The following is a 19,479-nucleotide window of genomic DNA, read 5'->3' as shown; positions in this document are numbered from 1 at the left end:
AAAATTGGCCCCTTTTTTTCTTCTTTTTTCCCCTTTCTTGTAATTTCGTTGGATCTTTCTTGAATTTTATTCTTTCATGATACACGTCACCGAATAGAGTTTACGTGGGAAGACCACGTAAAAAGAGGGTACATCGGGAGGCGTTCGATCGGCCTCCTGCATTCCGTCGGGAAGACCCAGCGTTTTTAGTCTCGTCGCGCGTGGCGTCATTGTCGTACCCGCCGACGTTGTCCTCGTCCTCCTCGCCGTCATCGTTTACACCGACCGTAGCCACTGATCCAATTCGCGAAGACTGGCCTAGCTTACTAACTATAGCCCCGTAGATCCCGTCTCGTGGGCCACGCGACCCGTCGATTCCACACTGGATACAGTTGAATGTATCGGACAACCCGCGTCATAGTAGCTGCATCAGCCGCAAGATCGATGCTCAAAGCTTTTTCTCTTCTTTCAACACCTCCCGCACGCCCGTTTTTCTCTTCTAGTTCGTTCGACCGCCACGCATCTCCAATTCACGTTTCTCTGTCGACAATCGATATCAGTGGTTTATTTCCGTGCTTATCGTAGACAATTCAATCCAAAGTTATTTTCGAAATCAAGTTAGTTCTGTTGAACAGGAAAGTCTGTATCTATATTCTGCAATTTTATTTCTTCCATCATACTATGTTTCAGATTCTCCTTCTGTTTTTCATAATTTTTATTTATTTATTTATTTTTTCTTCGTTTAATCAATCCTGATGACAGTCGTATGTAAGATTCATTTCCATTTAAACAGATCAGTCTCTTCCATCCATCCACATTTTATTTACTCAACATCACTGATTGATTCACCAGAAAAAGAGAAAACAACAACGTACATCTAATCTCCAATGCAAAACTGCGATGTTTAACGCACTGATCGTTTTTCCATTCCAATCATTTCCTCTTTCACGACGTTTGTTTAGTCACCTCGACTAAATCTAAGCGTTAGTCACTCTAGTCAGTTGTCAGCATGTATTACACGTTCGTATCGACTATATGCTTCTTTTATTTTCGATTGACGTTTTCCATTGTCACTTCTCTCGAGACGTCGACCACTATCCGTTAATTTCGCTTGGCTATTTACTGTCGAATCAACGGCGGTATCCAACGACCTATTTACGCGAGTGTCTCTCGCTATCTGACTGATGCTCCTGTGGAAGAGGCGCGCGTGCCGCAAGCGGGAACGACAGGCCGCGCACGGGAGACCCGCGTTCCTGCCTCGCGGTGCACTTGGGTCGCACTGATTTTGCGAGCGGCAGCACCGTGCACGTCCACGAATTTACGTGTGCGTTTCGTCATCGACGAATCCGACGGAGCTCCAGAGGGATAGAGGGGAGGGCTCGGTCTAACAAGAGGGTGGCTTTTTCCCTACCCCGGAGAGGCGAGGAGCGTTCGAACCACGAGGTGAACGAAAAGAGTTCCGGCCTCCAACGTCTCTGCGGTGTGCGCAAAATATCCCAAGAAACCCCCTTTTCGCCGCCTATCGATTCGCACAAGCTTCCTCTCGTTAATCGTTCGTCAGAGGATCCGTCTCACTTGAAATTGAACGTGTTTTTGTTCAGGAAAGAACAGTTGATCGAGGTGTCGTGTTATTCTTGCTACCATCCCTCCACTCGGCGACTATCATCGATTACCCAGAGTTTGAACTCGCCTTTTAAATGGATCGTTTGCTCCGGCTGCTGTATGCTGGTCCATATCGCCTCTTTTTCCTTTCTCTTCTTTTTTTTTTTTTTTTTTTTTTTTTAGATTGAAACGTAATTCCACGGATGCACTATTTGTTAAATGGATATGGTATCTTTAAAATGTAGATTTTGTTTGGTTCTTCTTTCTTCGTTCGAAAAATACTGACGACATATTTACAATTCATAAGCTGGAATTTAAAAAGTTATTAGAAATGGAAAATAGAGTACCTTTTTATGGAGTGTGGAATTTTTTATTGTAAAATACTTAACCACCGGAGAATTCGTGCACAAGTGGAGATCCCTGCATTTTGCTGCATTTTGAAATTTATCTACCCCGTTACGAGAACTGCAGCAATTCTTCCTCCTTGTTATACGGGGTCTGCGGTAATTTTTTTATCGCGCTATACGAGCACTTATTGTACTCTTTGGGAGTTATATACCAAACAGTTTTGGGAGAAGCTTTACGAAGTCACCCTACAAATTCTGCCGCAATAATCTTTTCCTAAATCTCAGAATTCTTATTCGCGTCCTATCCTCCTCTTAGATCATAACTATCCTAACTTATTTTATATTAACCGCTGAAAAACTAAACTGATCAATTTCGCTTTCTAAAATTTCCAATTTTAGTATTAGAATATACGATTTAAAAAATAATGATTAGACTCGATGGAGTTAATCTGTTAAAAGCATATATTTTAATTCTGTCTACTTTCATCGTTAACTGCTGTCTGGTCATTAATTGTAAAATTCCAGCCATAATCAAACATAAGACAGACACCATTTGATCGATCCTAAGCGTACTTTTCAAGGAAAATTCGCGTGACGTTCACAACGACGGGAGGCTCTCGTTTTCTCGAGCAACCGAGCATCGCGTCGATGCTATGGCGGATCGATGACCGACGATCGTTACACACTACACACAGAGAGAAGAGAGAAAGAGAGAGAGGGGGGACACTCCTCCCCCGCGTGTCTTTGGCTCGATATGCCCGCTGGATGCACAAGCCTCGACATTTTGACGGCTTCCCTTGGAGCGACCGTGCGTCACCCCTCTTTTTCCTTGTCACGCGTACGATGCAGTCGCGCAGATGCACGCTAGTCCGCTTGCCCGCGTCCTCGGACGCTCGCGCAGAACATATCGACACTTTCCGGTGATCTTAATTGACCACTCGGCTTGTTCGCTACGCGTTGGCCCGCCGTCGATTGCGCGACTACCGTTTAGCGGTGAATTTAGCCTTCTTTGCACCCCTTCGGCGTTTTCAAGCTGCAGCTGGCTATCGTTAGCAGAACCTTTACTGAGAACGCCTGATCCTCTTTTCTCTTTGATTTGGTCACCAGTCCTGATGCCTGGGATTTCCACGTTAAATTTCGATTCTGAAAAGAGTAGAAATTTTTAATATCGAGATCTTTTACAATTTTTATAGTATAAAAACTTTGTTTGTGAAATATTTTTTAGATAGAATTGGAGTATTAAACGGAAGATAATATAGATAGAATAGAAAATATTATGTATACATATTAAATTTTTTGTTTGAAGGTAGACATTTTTCATACCTTAATATGCAATTGAATAATTTAAAACTCTTCTTTGATCGTTTTCTTGTGGTTTGTAAATTTTATTTTTCAATTGTTCAATTGTACGTATAGTCGTTACACTTCACATGTTGAGGCATTTCTTCTCACATGCTATGGAGAGGCTTAAACTTTAATTTTTTTTTTATATAACGATATTGGAACTTGCATTTATTCAAAAGAAGAGTTCTCATTCAATCGTTGAATTTTAATTTCTGCGGTGGATTTACGACAATGGGAAAGAGAATGCGATTATGTTAAGAGTAAAACGGGTATCGGTTCAAACGATCGATCTGTCTAATATGCAATTACTATTTGCGCCCAGTGTATTGGTTCATCTACAGCATTTATGGATTATTAATTAAAACAGTTACAATAGTTGAATATGCACGCTCTCGTATCCTGTGATACCTACGAAGCCGATCTAATGTCACTCAATTCGTGCAACTAAACTGATACCAATGCACTGAATCGTAGAAACAGCGTAATCAATGATCAATAGTTAGACTGAATCAATTGATTTCGATACCATGTTACCAAAATTAAAATAAATGGGTACAAATTTGGACTTTACAAAGTATGGCAATATCAATATAAATCATCCATAATCTAAACAATTATAAGAAACGATATACCTTTAAAAAAGCGCAACTTTTGCTATTTTAAAAAGCTACGTTTTTAATGTAAATAGATAAAAGAAAATGAGTTGTCTCTGAATATTTCAAAATTCTGTTTCTGTCAAAATATTTAAGCCATAGGCAATAATTCGTCCGATTTCTATTCTTCCTACAAGTTATCGTCCTCGTGATGAACGAACGTATATGCGCTCTTGCACTTTTTCGTCCTGAATACTGTGATTAGCCAGCAGAGAGGAGAGCGAACGATCGCGGGGGAGCTAAAATGCGATTATAGCTCGTCGATTTGTGGGTGGGATAGCAGAGCGATACGAGTTTTGCGGGTCGAGGTACAGGGCACAGGGTGGCAGGCGGAGAAATATTCTCGGGTGAGTGACGGGGAACGGGCGGGAGGGAACAGTAGAGACCGGAGGTATTGATTGCGACGCGACTCTAGGAACCTGCCCGATACACGACCGCGCTCTACCTACCTACCTACTACCTACACCCACCGACAAGCGCGATTATTCCTCACATATCTCGCGTTACTGAGCATTCACGCGACTAAATGTCCTCCGCGGCCTAGCTGCACGCGGTCCCCCACTGCAAAATCAGTGCCAACTCCTTAAATACTTAACGTCGATCATTAACACATTCGCAGCTTCGTATTTTCTCTCTTTGCAACCCCAGCGCGATCTTTTTTCGCGGAAAATATTGGACGAGCCAAAATTACCAGGAAAGCTTGGAAAAATATGGAACTCGGTTGATGCTGAAAATAAAAATAAATTGAAGGTTTATGGCAAAAAGGAAGCTTTTAAGAAAAGTGGAACGTCAAAAATTGATTGGAAAATTTAGGACAGATTTAGTTTTTTCTTTTTTTTTTTGTAGGATTTAGAAATATTTAGCAAGTTTATCATCAGACCTGATTTTGTATGGCGCATGCATCTACCTCATTTCATAGATAAGTTTACCCTTGATGTTACCCTTTCTTTTCGTGCTTGTAAGGATACAAGGAACTATCATGTACCTACCGAACGCGGGGCACGAACATTCAGTCGTATCGATAAACTTCGACGAGCCGCTACAAACGCGAAAACGAGGTCATATTGGTTTGAAAAGAGACTATAGGTATAAAGCGTACCGGGATACTTCCTCTTATGCTCCGCGTCCACTTCCCGGGCCAGGGCAAAGTATTTTTCCTTCACGTCTTTCGCCATGTTCTTCCAAAGGATGCCTAATCTGCACGATATAAAATATTCTAATTTACAGTATACTTTGTGTTTTTAAATTATTAAAAATGTTAAAATGTTTAAATAAGCAAGTGTATTAATGAAGAAGAAAAAATATTTCATACAAAAGAACTTGTTCCATTACTAGATGCAAATGTAAAAATGGATGTAGGGAAACTAGCCTAACGCTAATGTCCTTATTAGACTCGCGAGGATTCTCCGCAGCGAGCTTTTTACGCCATTCGTTGGCGAACAGCATAAAAGCGTTAGCTGGTCGTGGGATTTTTCGTTTAACTCCATTTGAACTGGCAATCCTCCCGTCGATGCATAGAAATGCCGGGAATCCTTCTGGACGTATCTGCGATCGACCGAGTTGCTGCAGCACGAAGATTTTCTCCTCGTCGCTATTTTCGCGATTGCTGCAAATCTGCCTCGCCTCCACGCGTATCTTCTTCCTTGACACGTTCTCCTTATCGTTCTCCAAATCTTCATCGTTCGTCGTCAAGGAAACCTTGAACATCCCTTCGTCAGGTTTTTCCTTTTTACAATCCCCGCACGATTTTTCGGATACACCACCGGAAAAGGAATTTTTCTTCATTACATGTTGACCGGAAGATGAACTATCCTCACGATTGGAAAAAAGTTCGCAGTCGCTTAAATTCTTTTCCTTGACTGCCGTTTTAATCGCAGCTAGAAATATTTCGTTTTGTTAATATTTCGATATTTGTTAATAAAATCGATATTTTTCGCACAATTTTTATTTATAAAATTAGAAATCATTTATCAAGTTGAATTAAACAGAAAAAGAAATTGTAAAAAGTTGTAATGGCGGCTATTTGAAAGTAAATTACATAAGTATTATGTCTAATTGTATTTTTATACGTTAATAAAAATTGTGGCAACAATGACGAGAATCAAATTCGTAAAAGAAATCCTTATTTTAGATCTCACCTTTCTGCACGAGGTTCAAAATCAATTCAGAAGCATCCATGGTGCCTTTCCTTTCATATGGAGTACCAATGAATAGCTATTAAATAATGGTTCTGTGTTCAACAATAAATGTCGGTCGTGAGACGTTTAATAATTACAAAAGCTAACACACGAGTGTAGATTGTACTCCGTTGTCGAGAGGGGCGCGTTGGTTGTTGAAAACACTTGAAAAATCGTTGCGAAACGATACGTTTTTCTCCCTTCTATTTTTTCGGCCTTCTTACATGACATCAGCCATGAATTCATAACAGAAGATAGTCGTGTAAGTGTTTGTTTTAATTTTAAATGGGATAATTTTGAAAGTATTGATAGAAATAAAAAATAAGGAATATCATGTCATGCGATGAAGCTTGTTCGTGTAATAAACGTGGTATAGATTACTATGGCGTACTATCGTTGAAAAAAGACTGCGACGATTTGGAGATCAAAGCTGCGTGAGTAAGAGCTTATTACTTTATGATGTATATTTTTCCCCGTCTTCTTCATCAATTAATCCATTGATATTTCCGTGTTGTAAAATATTAACAGACTTTTGGCTGAAAAATATTAATCAATTAAATTATTCCGTAATTATTTTTTTAGTATGAAAGTAAAAATTGTATTTCAATACGTGCATAATTAATTTTGTAATTGGCTAATGTAAATATCTCACTATTATTTTCAGATTTCGACGCTTAGCGCTACGATATAACACTAAAAGAGCGAAAGATGAATGTTTATGTACTATTTTCGCCTTAGTAGCCGAAGCATACGATGTGCTTTCAGATCCCCTTAAAAGAACCATATACGATCAATTCGGCGAGGAAGGTCTTAAAAATGGCGTGCCTGGAGCCGAAGGATTTATTCAACCGTATACTTATCACGGAGAACCGATGAGAACGTATAGGTACATTAATCAAATAATTACTTTTTATTATAACACTATATACACTATATATAACAAATAACACTAGAACTATCATAACAGTCAAAATGACTGTTTCTACGATTTTATAAATGTGCCAATCCTCATTTAGGGACCATGGTCCCAGATGGATTAATAATACCAAAAATGTACTACATAACATGGAATTCCTTTTGTAATAAAGTAATGAATGAATAAATATAAAAATATTCTATTATTAGGTATTTTTTAATACCTAAAAAATAACTTCGCCGTAACTGTTGATATTTCTAGTGATAACACATCAAAATTGCATTACATAAATATTATATTGAATTAATGTAAGTATTACAACAAAGACATATGCTTTTTTGTATATTGCTTGCATGTACTCTACGTTTCCCCTATTTTCTTATACTTAATGTTGCTATCAATTATGATAATCCTTTACTTTATCCAACGACTTAAAATTGTGTACAGTTAAACTTAACAAGCACTTGAAAACTTTGAATATTTACGATCCGATCTATCCACATCTCTCTCATCGTGAGTATCTCTGCAGGGAGTTCTTCGGTACCGAAAGTCCTTATGCTGATCTACTCTACGTACTAACGCAGTCTTCGTCTCTGCTCGAATTTCCCGAGGGGCGGGGTATAAAGCGCAAGGAAGAACCTCTGATAAAAACCTTGTACCTAACCCTACTGGAGGTATCATATCGACGTTCTATTTATTTATAATTTTCTTCTCTCAATGTTTATCGCCGAGTAGACAACGTGCGACTCGTCGCAGTATTCTATTTTACTTACATATTTTCATAAATCCATTGTATCCATCATTAATAGTTTACTATTCATTATTATGCTAAACACTTTTCTTATTAATTTTCTTGCTTACACATATATTTGGCCAAATACACTCATCAAACTAAATGATCCGCCACTTTAGTTCTGAAAGATCTATAAATTCATTGATTTATATAAATAGGTCTTTCTTGGAGGGATAAAGAAAATGAAGATACAAAGATTAGTATTGGTAGGGGACGATAAGACTAAGACAGTGACGAAGGAAAAAATTTTAACGATACCCATTAAACCAGGCATTCCGACGGGAACGAGGATAGTGTTCCCAGAGGAAGGTGATCAAGGACCCACAAAAATTCCTGGTAAATTTATAATAATTAAAAGAAAAAATAACTTTGTTTTTATTTCATAAACAAGATATAATTCGAACATTTCTGTCTGGTTAAATGAAGATTTTCATTTCCTTTCGAAATATACTCAGAGGTAGAATCGAATTGTATGGAATTATCAATAATTTCTTTTTTCTTCACGAAAGTTCGTTATAACCTTTTAGCTTATGTCGATTCGGATATCGCAAAGGATACATTTAAAATGCATCGTACATTTCATATCGGACAGAAATGGGTTAATCGTAGTAGCTCGCATAATATCTTTACTCAGTCCAAAGCACGTCAGCGTAGCGGATGTAATCTTCATCACGGAGGACCGGCCTCACGAGACCTTCCGAAGAGAGGGCTCTGACTTGCACATGACGGTCGATATCTTTCTGCGAGAGGCACTGACCGGAACAGTGGTCACCGTCAACACGCTCGACGACAGAACCCTTCGAATACCACTAACGTCTGTCATCACGTACGTGTCTACCGTCTCCTCCCCTGATCCAGTCTTTCTCTACTTCTCCTCTTTGTTTCATTCACTGAATAATTATTTTACGTTTCACAAAATCGATCCTACAAATAAATGTAATTGTTAAAACTCATTTTGAAAAGAAAAATCATGAAAATAATTACAAGTAATATTCGTCAATTGCTGTATAGAAATTGGAAAACAATTAAAATTCAAGGATTAATCATTCGTTATTCCACATTTTTTATTTTTTAATTGCTTCATGTTTTATAAATATTTTGATGCGGGTTATAAAAATAATACATAACATTTCTTTTTTCTTATTAGACCAGATTACAAGAAACACGTACCTGGCCAAGGATTGCCGCTGCCGGAAAGTCCGAAGAAAAGAGGAAGTCTAATCATATCGTTTAATATTGAATATCCGGTATATTTGCCGGTATCAAATAAAAATTACATTAAACGAGCGTTTGATACGTCCGCAGATATCAAAGATACGGAATACGTTCACCGTCTTATATTGGCCAATAAAATGCGTAGAAACGTAGATTTTGATGTTCCTATACGTCGATATACCGACGATTACGAGGAAAAATAATTAGACGTTATATACAATACTTAATTTCTCTATTCCTTTCATTCAAATAATTTAACTCGTCGATTTGAAGTATTAATTTTTTTAGGAATATTGAAATCTCAAATGAAATTTGATTTTGGATGTATATGCAATTTACATTATTAGAAATAAATTTACTATTTGAATGCGTTTCCTATTATGAATAGATATCTACGCAATAATTATGCAAAACTTTGTGTAACTTTAAAGTCTTTGTTTTTGTTTACAAAATTAGTTTTCCAACATCTTTTTACTCTTTTATCAAAATTTCTTTATATAATTTTTCTTGTAAACTTGCTTCAAATATTTAATCCATTATACAATGGTATATCAGGGTTTTTTGATTTCAATAAAATTCTCTGTACATATAAATAAATAAATAAATTTTGACTTGAAAAATATACGTATAAGCTTAATAATTTTATTTTAAATTTCAATTCTGGAAACGAATTATTAATTACCTTTCACATCTCTTCAAAGATCAATTAAAGAGTCTTAGAATCTGAAAAGTAACATATAATTGAATTTAAAAAAACATGCGAATTTGGTTCACATAAAGAAAATAAAAAGCCGTTATAGTTTTATATAGATTACAACAAACTTACTTGTACTTACGATGGTACAAAATACCAACTTTTGTTACTATATCTCACAATAATAATTGTAAATATTAAACATTTTTAAGTCCTTTTTTAAATAGCTAATTATTTTAAATCAGCTATCTGGAACTTTTCAATAAACTTTTCCCAAATCTTTTACATGATTTAACTTCGCGATATTCACACTGTACTTAAAGGACCTAAAAATATCATTTGATAGTCCAAAAAGAAAAAAATTACGTATCATTGCAATCCTTATCCTCAAACGTAGCCGCAACAGAACTTTGTTAATTGCCTTAGTACTGCGCTCTCGCGGTGCAATATATAACTTCTATCATAGTAAAGTATATCGTGCGCAGTCAGTAATCGGGTCCCTATTTCACAAATTCGCTTTTTCTCCCATGCTTATCACTTTATCGGTATTTTTGTCGACATTCCAACAAACCGGTTTCATGAGCCGCAATTCGTCCAATGAATTGTGTTAGCGGAGGACGGGAACAGCCGGGAAAACATTCCATTCGGATGTCGACCAAACGATACACGCTAATCTCGAGCAATCATATGACTCCTCCGCACGTGACTTTATTTACAGTTGACTGATACTCGCGAACATGTATGGTGCAGTTCCCTGTGACATGATAGACCGAAAACGAAACAAAGTTAACGAGCAATGCGGTAGCTATAAACGGTCGTTGGTTTATGATGCCTTTGTTTGATAAGCTGTTTCCTTCGAGGAAGAATTTCAGGAATAAAGTACAAACCATCGTAGCATCGAACGTCGAAACAGAAGAAAATGATAGGTAAGAACAGCCCATTTTCTTTCTTTTTCATTTTCAGGTATACGTCGTTATTTTTCTTCATTCATTTTGCTCGTTTGGGCCTCTGTACATCGTCATTTCTCTATATTTATCGATCTTATTCACTGCATCGATATCTATTAGTGACATAGCGTATATCGATCATCTATCTCTTGGTTGCCTTCTGTATTGTCCTTACAGTTATTTCGTGCGACTTTTGTCACGAGATGATTGATTTTTATTGAAAAGAGAAACAAGAAATATTTTGGTCGCAAAATTTTGTAAGGATTATGTTTCTAATCTAACTTAACCTATTTTCCGTTAGGTCCATTTCTATTTGACCGTTGGCGGGAGACATAATCTTGTCGCTGACATACTCGTGACTTGGCTTATATATCGAACCATGAAATTGACCTCTGTATTATATATATCTTTACGAATATTTCTTGTGAACATCCTTCATTTATTTAAACATTTACACACGCATTTGAATTATTTTTTTATATTATGTTGTAATAAAACAGAGATTATATCTTTGTTGAGATGTATCCTACTACATATGTATATGTATGGTTTATGATGGATATTAAACAAAAATATAACAAAAATAGATTATGTATTAAATATTATTTGGATCTTGTATGTACAATAAGAAAATTGTTTTTGGCAAACAATCATGAGATTGTTATAACATTTAAAATTAACACCTGCTATAGATTAAAAAGTTATGTAAGAAAAACTAACTATATTATTTCAGTATAATATTAGAAGATCACAAGTTAAGATTAAGATATTGTTTGTTAAGTCATTCTCCAATTTCTTAAATGTATAGTCATATATGAAGCAATAATATTGTTTAACTATACTTATAATTCGATATAAAAATATATTATTTTTGTACTGTTTGTTACCATATCTCTTTTATGAATTATAAACTAATTCTCTACTTATTTACATTATTGTGTCAAATACACATTATCGTGTGATTTTGAATATTTGCAGAAACTCCGCGTTATACATTGGGGCAGGTCAAGTTCGGATCTTACTATTCCGAGAGTGTGAATGGCGCGGGAGAAAACTCCTTTTTGATTCTCTTTCCTTGGAGAAAAGATGGTGTAAAAATAAAACAGCCACGATTAATCTTAAAAAGAATACCGGCAATTCGATGTTCGAGGTAACAAATAATAATTGAAAAAGAGAAACACAATTTTTAGTCAGGTTTTAAATACTTTATAATTAAATATATGATGTATTATACGCTTAATATGCATAGTTGTAAATTTCTAGCAAGAAAGAATGGCCGAAGACGACGTAAGCTTATTGAGCGAAATGGTATTCGGTACTGTGGCGATGACGTACAGAGGATCATCATTTAAGGTAAAATAATATATTAATATTAAAAATATAAAATGTGTGCCATCAACATTTTAAGTACTTTAATTTTTATGTTTATCTTTAAGATCCATTCAATGAATTCATCATCTTGCATCATGTGCACAAAAGTCTTCCCTGCTACAGAACACAACATATGCAAACAGCAGACGTAAGCATATGCGTTCGTAATAAGACAGTTATCGATTTCATGTTACGATTGATATATTGATACAAATATTTGATTTATTACTCAATCGTGTTTCAGCGAGAAAGTCTCGGACGAAGGATTGGGTCGTTCCGTGAACTTGGATTCTAACCCCAGTATGCGAACACTTTGTAGGTAGCAAGCTAATATCACTGAGAACTAATATCACTGTGGATTAAATTCAATCCAATTGAAACTAGGATTTGATGTACATATGTAAAAACTTCATTTTCCAGTATCCCGACCAAGTTCTGGAAATCTATCAGGATCCGAATTAAACACTGGTGTCAGAAAAAATTCTACTTGCTCTAGCACCGGTAGTGGGTGGAATATAGACATACCACCACCGACAGGGAGTAAGTTCAATTCAAGCCAAATATATCGATTTGAGCCGAAGTAGAAGCGATCCATCATCGAAAGGTGTTTATTGTTCGGAATGTAATACGATATTAATTCAGGTTCACAGTCGTTGGAGAGCAATGGATCCTCTGGTATCGGTAGCCTTTCGAGTTTACGTCGAAGGTGGTTAAGAGCTGCTTCCACTTCTTTAGCCCGATTAGATTCTGATGATACATTTGGAATGCAGTACTGGACCGAGAATGGAAATGATAATAAAGAGATTCATACTAAACGTCATAAAACGAGACTCGGATTAACGATGTTGGTCCAACTAGCCGAAGGCCATGAGAGGTTGAAATTTAGTTAGAGATTATTATAATGAATGTTTTAATTATTAATTTCATTCATCTTGGATTTCTCTGGTTTGCATTACAGAAGAATAGAGACCTGTCTGTTAGAGCACATGGCTCTATTGGAAGGAATGCTGGATCGTTTACGATATTTCTGTATTGAATCGGCTAGTATCAGTGCTCAAAATAAAGGAATGCAGCTTCCTGAACGGCTTTATAGATCTTCGCAATTCATTGTTTCGTTATTGCGTTTACTTACAAATATTGATGCGGATTTAAACTCTCGCACACCCTTGCTATGGCATGATGTGCTACTTAATTCAGTGAAAGTAGAGCATAAGATAAGTGCGCTGCATCGTAGTTTAGAACAAATGTGTCAATTGTTGGATAATATCGATACAAAATCGAGTAACTTGTAAGTATTTCAAGGAAAGATATCACACTTTCGAATCTAAATTAACATTTATATATTTTAGTTTTTTAAGTACTGTCGTCACTGCTGTTCTAACATATCATCTTGGTTGGATATATACTACACTGCCAATCCATGATCGACAATTGGTAAGCAATTTGGGCCTTTTTTTTAAATTGAATTATATAAAATGCATCAATTACATATTTATTTTTAGATGGAAAAATTAGGCACCTGGTATCCTTGTAATCCACTATGGGTTCAATTAGGTGATTTATATGGTGCACTAAGTAATCCCATCAGGGTAGCGCATACAGTCGTTGCAGGCGATCCTCAAAAGGTCGATTTGATTAATTCTGTTTTATCCTTCTTGTCGTACTTCATCCGTAGTGGAGTAGTACAGAAACGACAAGAATATTGTAACGTTACTGAAGAAGACATTCAAGAAGCTGCAAGTCTTTTAGAACAAGCGAGAATAAAACGCCCACATTTATTCACTACGAAAGCAACAACTAACGATCGAGAGTCTATGATTTCCCGACGTGTGTTATGCACATCTGCTCGAAAAAAAATTGCCGTACAAGAGCTTTCGTATGATGCAGAAGATGATAACGCTATTATGCAACGCTCATATCCTGAATACAATGAGGGAAGATTAAGAGTAGAAGGATCTATTAGCTCTCTTAAACGTAGCATCACGATGGAATCAAATCTTGATTCATTTATGCTGAAAACATTTGAACCTGAAACAGACACGAAATTCATTTTGAAGAAACTTCCTCGCGATGATGACGGCTATGAAAAGAGCACCGTCAACGAAAGAACTTGTACATCAAGCAAAGTTAAAATAGTAGTGAGCGAAATTGCACCACAAGATGTCGACTTGAGCAAGACTGGTATGCAACAGTGTCCTGAATTTTCGCTACGTAATTTTGAAAAGAAGGTGGAAGATAACGACTTGGATGAAGCATATACGAATTCTAAGATAGATGTTTTTCAAGATTTTGACGATACATGTGTTGATACATTGAAATTATACTCTAGCAGACCAGAATTTGAAACTGGTCAAAGTACAGATAACGAGATGAAAAATTCCCATGTTTTCTTCACTCTAGGTGATGAAGAAAAATCTGTGAAAACATTATCACGACCGCGACTTGGATACAATTGTCAGTGTTCATATATGTTCACACGAGTACCGAGCACGTCTGCACAGTTGCCGGAAGATGTATTGAGAAAAATTATTCAAAGGAACTTCCCTGAATCATCCAAGAGTATTCATCCACCAGGAGCAGTATCAAGATCTCTGGGATTTTGTCAAAGGTGTAATAGGCAAGGTTACGTACCTCCACAAAATTATGATAGTTGCAAACAAGTTCTAGAAACCCCTACTAACGCAACAGAAGTGTTACGTACTTGCGGTAATACCGTGGGTGATGGAAGTGTTGGATTATCTAGATCAAACAGTCTAGAAGCTTTGATGGAAGCTAACAGTGTCGTCGAATTGCCAATGCCGCGGTTTGTGTCATGGACTACAATAAGCATTTACATAGCAGTAAATGAGATTAACTGAAGATCAAAAATTTGTAATTACAGGACAAAAAAAATGAAGAAGACTGGTTCACACCAGGACACAGGCTTTACAAAGACACTCTTACAAAACACAATAAAACCCACAGAGTCACAGGGATTAAATAATTCTGAACCATCCTATACATGGGGTTTAGTTCTACAAGGTTTGCCAAAGAAGAAAAAGAGGAGAAGAAAGAAAGTTGTCCAACAAGAAGCAAATAGGAATGACTATGAAATAGATAAAGAATTGTGGTACTGCATACGTGAAGAATGTCTTGCCAGTGTACGTTTTCCGACTATTGATCAACCAATTGCCGAATCACTTTGTATTTTAGCGGATTTAGATACTTGGCATGTTGGAATCATATCCAATAATATGCCTTCACATACTGCACCGTTACCAGTTGGGATGTCAAGGCTCGTTGCCAATATGCTGGAAGGCTTTGCTTATTTATGGCGGAAATATCATTCAGCTTCACAAGTAAGAAATTGTTTGACTTCGATTATTAGTTTATATAAAAAATGCTTTACTCGTAAAGATGATGCTGTAACACGATGTGTACTCTATTCATCTTTTACTATTTTTCCTTAAATTATAGTGTATAGGCATATTGGAAGCAAAACTAAGAGAAATGTGGCTAAAAAGTGAAACATTGGCTGAGATGTTATTAGCAACAGAAGTATGCGATGCCAATGTTGCAAGTTTGACACACGCTCTCGATCTCGATGCAGCAGATATACCACTTTTGCTCGCAGTTGCAACTTCCCACTCTCCTGAGATAGGCCAGAGGTTTGGTCTTACACTTACTTGACTATATCTTATTTTTATCATGATTTTTACTTTAGGGTATAAAATCCTTTTCTGTCCAATATAGCAAAAGCTGTAAAGTATTTCACTATTTCTTTATAAAATATGGTTGTAGATTGTTATTGTTGTATTGGGTAATATATCCCAATAAACCATGGTCCGTTCTCTAGGTGAAAAAGATATATGAATGTTTAAACAACTTTTTTAACTACATTAAGATCAAATGTTTGTATATGTTTTAAAATGTTTTAATTTATTGTGCAATATGTAAAATCATCTAATTTTTGCATTTAAATGTTAATATTTGAATATATATTTTATAATAAAAAGATTTTAGAGAATGTTTAAAAATTATTTAAATTATCAATATATTAATATTCGAAGGACGGATAACACATGGTTCATTAATAAAGAAGTAACATGATATTTAATGTACAAAAAAAGCAAAATATAGTCTTTTTTTAGAATAATTGCGGAATTATATGTTTAATATTATTGTAAAATAGCTATATATATGGGAACTATACTTGTTTTTTTACACCATATAAAAGAATTTTGATTTATACACCCTGTAAGAATGGATAATAAAACTTAATTTTTATACTTCCATATGTCCTGTTCAAAACATTGTAATCTTTTTTTCATCATTGATTTTCAGATCTTCAAAGAAATTATTTCTAGTCGTCATAATTTCATATATTTTCTAGTAAGCACTATATTAAGGAGAGCAATATAGGACAGTTTTTTTTAGAAGCAGATTGACTTTATTTTGAAAGAAATAAAAGAAATTGAGAACGTTAATAAGCAATTTGATTTCATTAATTTAACAAATTGTAGATTATAAAGTCAACATAGTTTCAGCAGCATTTCTTAATGGAGAAAATATTTGCAGTGCAATTTAGATGTAAAATTCATATTCTCTATAAATTACTGGTTTGTATTCACGATATCATCAATCTTTAATATGCTGCGGACAGTTTCCGAAGCTAGTGTAATGGCGCTTATAGAAACTAAAAGTGGTTGAATCACATTTTCTTCCAAGATATTAGTAATTGAACCTTTTCGCACATTAATACCAGTAGTATGTTCACCCTTAGCGTGTCGGTTTCGAAGTTCCGTTACAGTTGCAATAGGATTCAATCCGGCATTTTCCGCTAGGGTTGACGGAATTGTCTATAATATTCACAAACATATATTTGAAAAATATGTTAAAAGTTTGCACGTATATTTAGTAGCAAATACAAATTATAAAAATGATATAACTCACCTCGAATGCATTTGCAAAAGCTTTAATACAATAAGCATCAACGCCCGATAAAGTTTGTGCATATGCTCCTAATTTTAGTGCAAGCTCTATCTCAGGTGCTCCTCCTCCAGCAATTAGAGCTTTTTGTTTCACTAAACAGCGTACTACACATAATGCGTCGTGCAATGAACGTTCCGCTTCTTCTAAGACCAATTTATTACTACCTCGTACAAGAACTGTCACTGTTGGTCCAGGATTTTGTATTTTAGTGATCTGTAACAAAAAGAAATAAATAAATATTTATAAAAGAAGACATTAGTATTTTTAAAAATAGTCATGTTTTAATCCATTAACCTTAACAAACTTAGAGCTTCCAGTCTGTACTTCTTCACATAATTCTGCATTAACAAGATTATCAGCGACAAAATGATCTAATGACGCGATTGGTCTACAACCTAACGTTTTACATACGAATGAAATATCCTCACGTTCAATGTCTTTAATCACCATAACTTTGATTTTATCTAAAAAGTGTATAGCTAAATCACTGACAGCGTCGCGAAGAATGGATTTCTGTACTAAGAGTACATTGCAACCAGCTTTTTTAATTTGCTTCACGATATTTAATATGTAAGTTCTTTCTTCCTTCAAAACACGATCCATTGCAGCGTAATCGGATACGATTACATTATGATCCATCTGAAGCAATAAAAGAATTTTACTTATACTTATGTATAAAGCTTCTTAAATTCATGTACATATTTCTTTATTTCAAATTACTTACGTCCGTTTTAGGTGGAGAAATGCAGAATTGAATTAAACCTATTTTTGCTTTTTCAATGCGTTTCGGTCCATTAACATTACAAGATTTTTGTGTAAATATTAATCCTTCTACAAGTTCGGTGTCTTCAACTGTACCTCCTAACTTCTTGATTACTTTTATGTTCTATAAATGTAATAGTGTTATTAAGATATAAACTTAATACATTTACTGTAGTAATTTAACTTGTATACTGATTTTCTTACATTAAGATCTACAGCAATTTCTTTCCCTTCTTCGGTAACTTTTAATACTGCATCTACAGCAAGTGGTGCTAAAAGGCTTGATTGTTGAAAGACAACCTTAAAAGAAAAGAATTGCATAATTTCAATTTCATAATAGTATTTGAATTACAGTTTATAATTAATATATACATCTTAAGATATACCTTTGAGTTTAAAGAGGTTGCTGCAGCTCTAATCAGTGATTGTTTGTCTTTTAAATCAACAGGAATAGACATATTTGTCAATATTTCTACAGCTTTAACTGCAGCTTTTTGGAAAGCATCGCTGATTAAAGTAGGATGTATTCCCTTTTGCAACAAACGCTCTGCAGCTTCTAGAAGAGAACCAGCCATAACAACAACACTTGTAGTACCATCTCCAGCTTCAATATCTTGTGCCTTTGATAATTCAACTAACTGAAAACATCAAAACAAATGAAAAACGCATAAAAATTATTTAGAAAATTCTTAATGCTTCCGATATTAATAAAAAGATTACCATTTTTGCTGCAGGATGTACAACATTCATTTCTTTTAAGATTGTTGCACCATCATTTGTAATTGTAACTTCTCCGTTCCCAGCTTGAATCTTAACATACAAAATGAAATATTTCAATTATGTATAAACAAATTAAGTCAATAAACTTAATTCTAATGTATGAATTTTACCATTTTATCCATTCCTCTAGGACCAAGACTGGTACGAATTGCATCACTGACAGCTGAAATATTGATATTAATATGAAACTCCCATTCACAAAAATGGGCGAAACAAAGGATATTTTATGTTAATAAAATGTAAAATTGGACCTACATTCATAGCCTACAATTTTACTTAGATATATTTAAAGTGTTTTTAAATAATTAAAACTGCACTCTGTAAGCTATATAGTGATAAATTTTAACTTTTTCTTCAAATTAACGATGACAAAATAATTCGGTTACGGTGTATTGAACATGACTATATAAGGTAAGATTTTTGTTGGCCTAAGAAATAATTAATAAGAATTGAAATACTTCAAAAATATATCAGTAGCATTATTTATTCACCTTTCGCAGCATTGATATTGCTGCTACGAATATCTGTTGGTTTACTTTTATCTTTATAGGCCTGTCCATGGGCGCTTCGTCCATCGCCGCTTGCCGTTATTGCCGTCATTCTCGACAAGTTGGTCACGTTTTTTAGGTCCGGTTGATTACGAAGTTTGTACGCGAGTTTGTAAGGAACTTCGTTCCTCTGAGTATTGGAGATGATTTCTCGCGACACTTTTCTTTACAATATTTTAAACTCTTATAGGAAATAGTTAATTCTCTCAATGAGTTAAAACACGCTACGCTCAAGAAACGACTGGAAACCTTAGATTATAAATTCGTAAGAATGGGTGCCGGGTAACACTATTCATTGGTAACAAGAACCATGGATCTATAATGGCAAAGACATGTCAAAAACGTTGTTCAGCACCACGTAGTGGCTCATCGAAAAAACT

General features: G+C 35.4%; 4 protein-coding genes and 1 long non-coding RNA gene across 5 annotated transcripts; 2 read left to right on the top strand and 3 right to left on the bottom strand.

Annotated features, from left to right (window-relative positions):
* Positions 1-5,038: 5,038 nt before the first annotated feature.
* On the bottom strand, positions 5,039-6,103 carry LOC117217199. The gene is made up of 3 exons (XM_033464607.1): positions 6,064-6,103; positions 5,246-5,802; positions 5,039-5,122 (listed from the first exon to the last, which is right to left on the bottom strand). The coding sequence occupies exons 1-3, from the start codon at positions 6,101-6,103 to the stop codon at positions 5,039-5,041; spliced, it is 681 nt and encodes a 226-aa protein (XP_033320498.1).
* Positions 5,935-9,522, top strand: LOC117217216 (dnaJ homolog subfamily B member 13-like). Its single transcript, XM_033464642.1, has 6 exons — positions 5,935-6,536; positions 6,767-6,988; positions 7,548-7,692; positions 7,970-8,147; positions 8,466-8,637; positions 8,959-9,522. Exons 1-6 carry the CDS (start codon positions 6,436-6,438, stop codon positions 9,227-9,229), a joined length of 1,089 nt encoding a protein of 362 aa, XP_033320533.1. The 5' UTR covers positions 5,935-6,435; the 3' UTR covers positions 9,230-9,522.
* On the bottom strand, positions 8,153-9,097 carry LOC117217217. The gene is made up of 2 exons (XR_004489495.1): positions 8,982-9,097; positions 8,153-8,735 (listed from the first exon to the last, which is right to left on the bottom strand). It is a non-coding gene; the product is annotated as an uncharacterized LOC117217217 (long non-coding RNA).
* A 669-nt stretch (positions 9,523-10,191) lies between the features above and the next one.
* LOC117217305 (folliculin-interacting protein 1) lies at positions 10,192-16,314 on the top strand. Its single transcript, XM_033464813.1, has 12 exons — positions 10,192-10,646; positions 11,646-11,817; positions 11,931-12,020; positions 12,104-12,186; positions 12,283-12,353; positions 12,459-12,578; positions 12,681-12,912; positions 12,997-13,326; positions 13,388-13,472; positions 13,541-14,841; positions 14,920-15,376; positions 15,495-16,314. Exons 1-12 carry the CDS (start codon positions 10,546-10,548, stop codon positions 15,705-15,707), a joined length of 3,255 nt encoding a protein of 1,084 aa, XP_033320704.1. The 5' UTR covers positions 10,192-10,545; the 3' UTR covers positions 15,708-16,314.
* Positions 16,315-16,444: 130 nt separating this feature from the next.
* LOC117217307 (T-complex protein 1 subunit delta) lies at positions 16,445-19,437 on the bottom strand. The gene is made up of 9 exons (XM_033464818.1): positions 19,043-19,437; positions 18,662-18,714; positions 18,492-18,581; positions 18,158-18,409; positions 17,976-18,071; positions 17,734-17,895; positions 17,304-17,648; positions 16,971-17,222; positions 16,445-16,876 (listed from the first exon to the last, which is right to left on the bottom strand). Exons 1-9 carry the CDS (start codon positions 19,149-19,151, stop codon positions 16,631-16,633), a joined length of 1,605 nt encoding a protein of 534 aa, XP_033320709.1. The 5' UTR covers positions 19,152-19,437; the 3' UTR covers positions 16,445-16,630.
* Positions 19,438-19,479: the final 42 nt, after the last annotated feature.

Source organism: Bombus bifarius, unplaced genomic scaffold (assembly GCF_011952205.1).
Source record: "Bombus bifarius isolate JDL3187 unplaced genomic scaffold, Bbif_JDL3187 scf7180000007975, whole genome shotgun sequence".
Classification (NCBI taxonomy): domain Eukaryota; kingdom Metazoa; phylum Arthropoda; class Insecta; order Hymenoptera; family Apidae; genus Bombus; species Bombus bifarius.
Note: the sequence above shows the minus strand (reverse complement) of the source record. Positions and strands in the feature narration are given on the sequence as shown.

Coding starts and splice junctions, on each gene's coding strand:
- LOC117217199 (XM_033464607.1), bottom strand. CDS start 6,103: ATGGATGCTTCTGAATTGATTTTGAACCTCGTGCAGAAAG. Junction 5,803..6,063: donor TTTGAACCTCGTGCAGAAAG/GTGAGATCTAAA, acceptor AAATATTTCTAG/CTGCGATTAAAACGGCAGTC. Junction 5,123..5,245: donor TGCATCTAGTAATGGAACAA/GTTCTTTTGTAT, acceptor TATATCGTGCAG/ATTAGGCATCCTTTGGAAGA.
- LOC117217216 (XM_033464642.1), top strand. CDS start 6,436: ATGTCATGCGATGAAGCTTGTTCGTGTAATAAACGTGGTATAGATTAC. Junction 6,537..6,766: donor GATTTGGAGATCAAAGCTGC/GTGAGTAAGAGC, acceptor TATTATTTTCAG/ATTTCGACGCTTAGCGCTAC. Junction 6,989..7,547: donor GAACCGATGAGAACGTATAG/GTACATTAATCA, acceptor GTATCTCTGCAG/GGAGTTCTTCGGTACCGAAA.
- LOC117217305 (XM_033464813.1), top strand. CDS start 10,546: ATGATGCCTTTGTTTGATAAGCTGTTTCCTTCGAGGAAGAATTTCAGG. Junction 12,187..12,282: donor AACATATGCAAACAGCAGAC/GTAAGCATATGC, acceptor ATCGTGTTTCAG/CGAGAAAGTCTCGGACGAAG. Junction 13,473..13,540: donor CAATCCATGATCGACAATTG/GTAAGCAATTTG, acceptor ATTTATTTTTAG/ATGGAAAAATTAGGCACCTG.
- LOC117217307 (XM_033464818.1), bottom strand. CDS start 19,151: ATGACGGCAATAACGGCAAGCGGCGATGGACGAAGCGCCCATGGACAG. Junction 18,582..18,661: donor CTAGAGGAATGGATAAAATG/GTAAAATTCATA, acceptor TTGTATGTTAAG/ATTCAAGCTGGGAACGGAGA. Junction 17,649..17,733: donor TTTCTCCACCTAAAACGGAC/GTAAGTAATTTG, acceptor TTATTGCTTCAG/ATGGATCATAATGTAATCGT.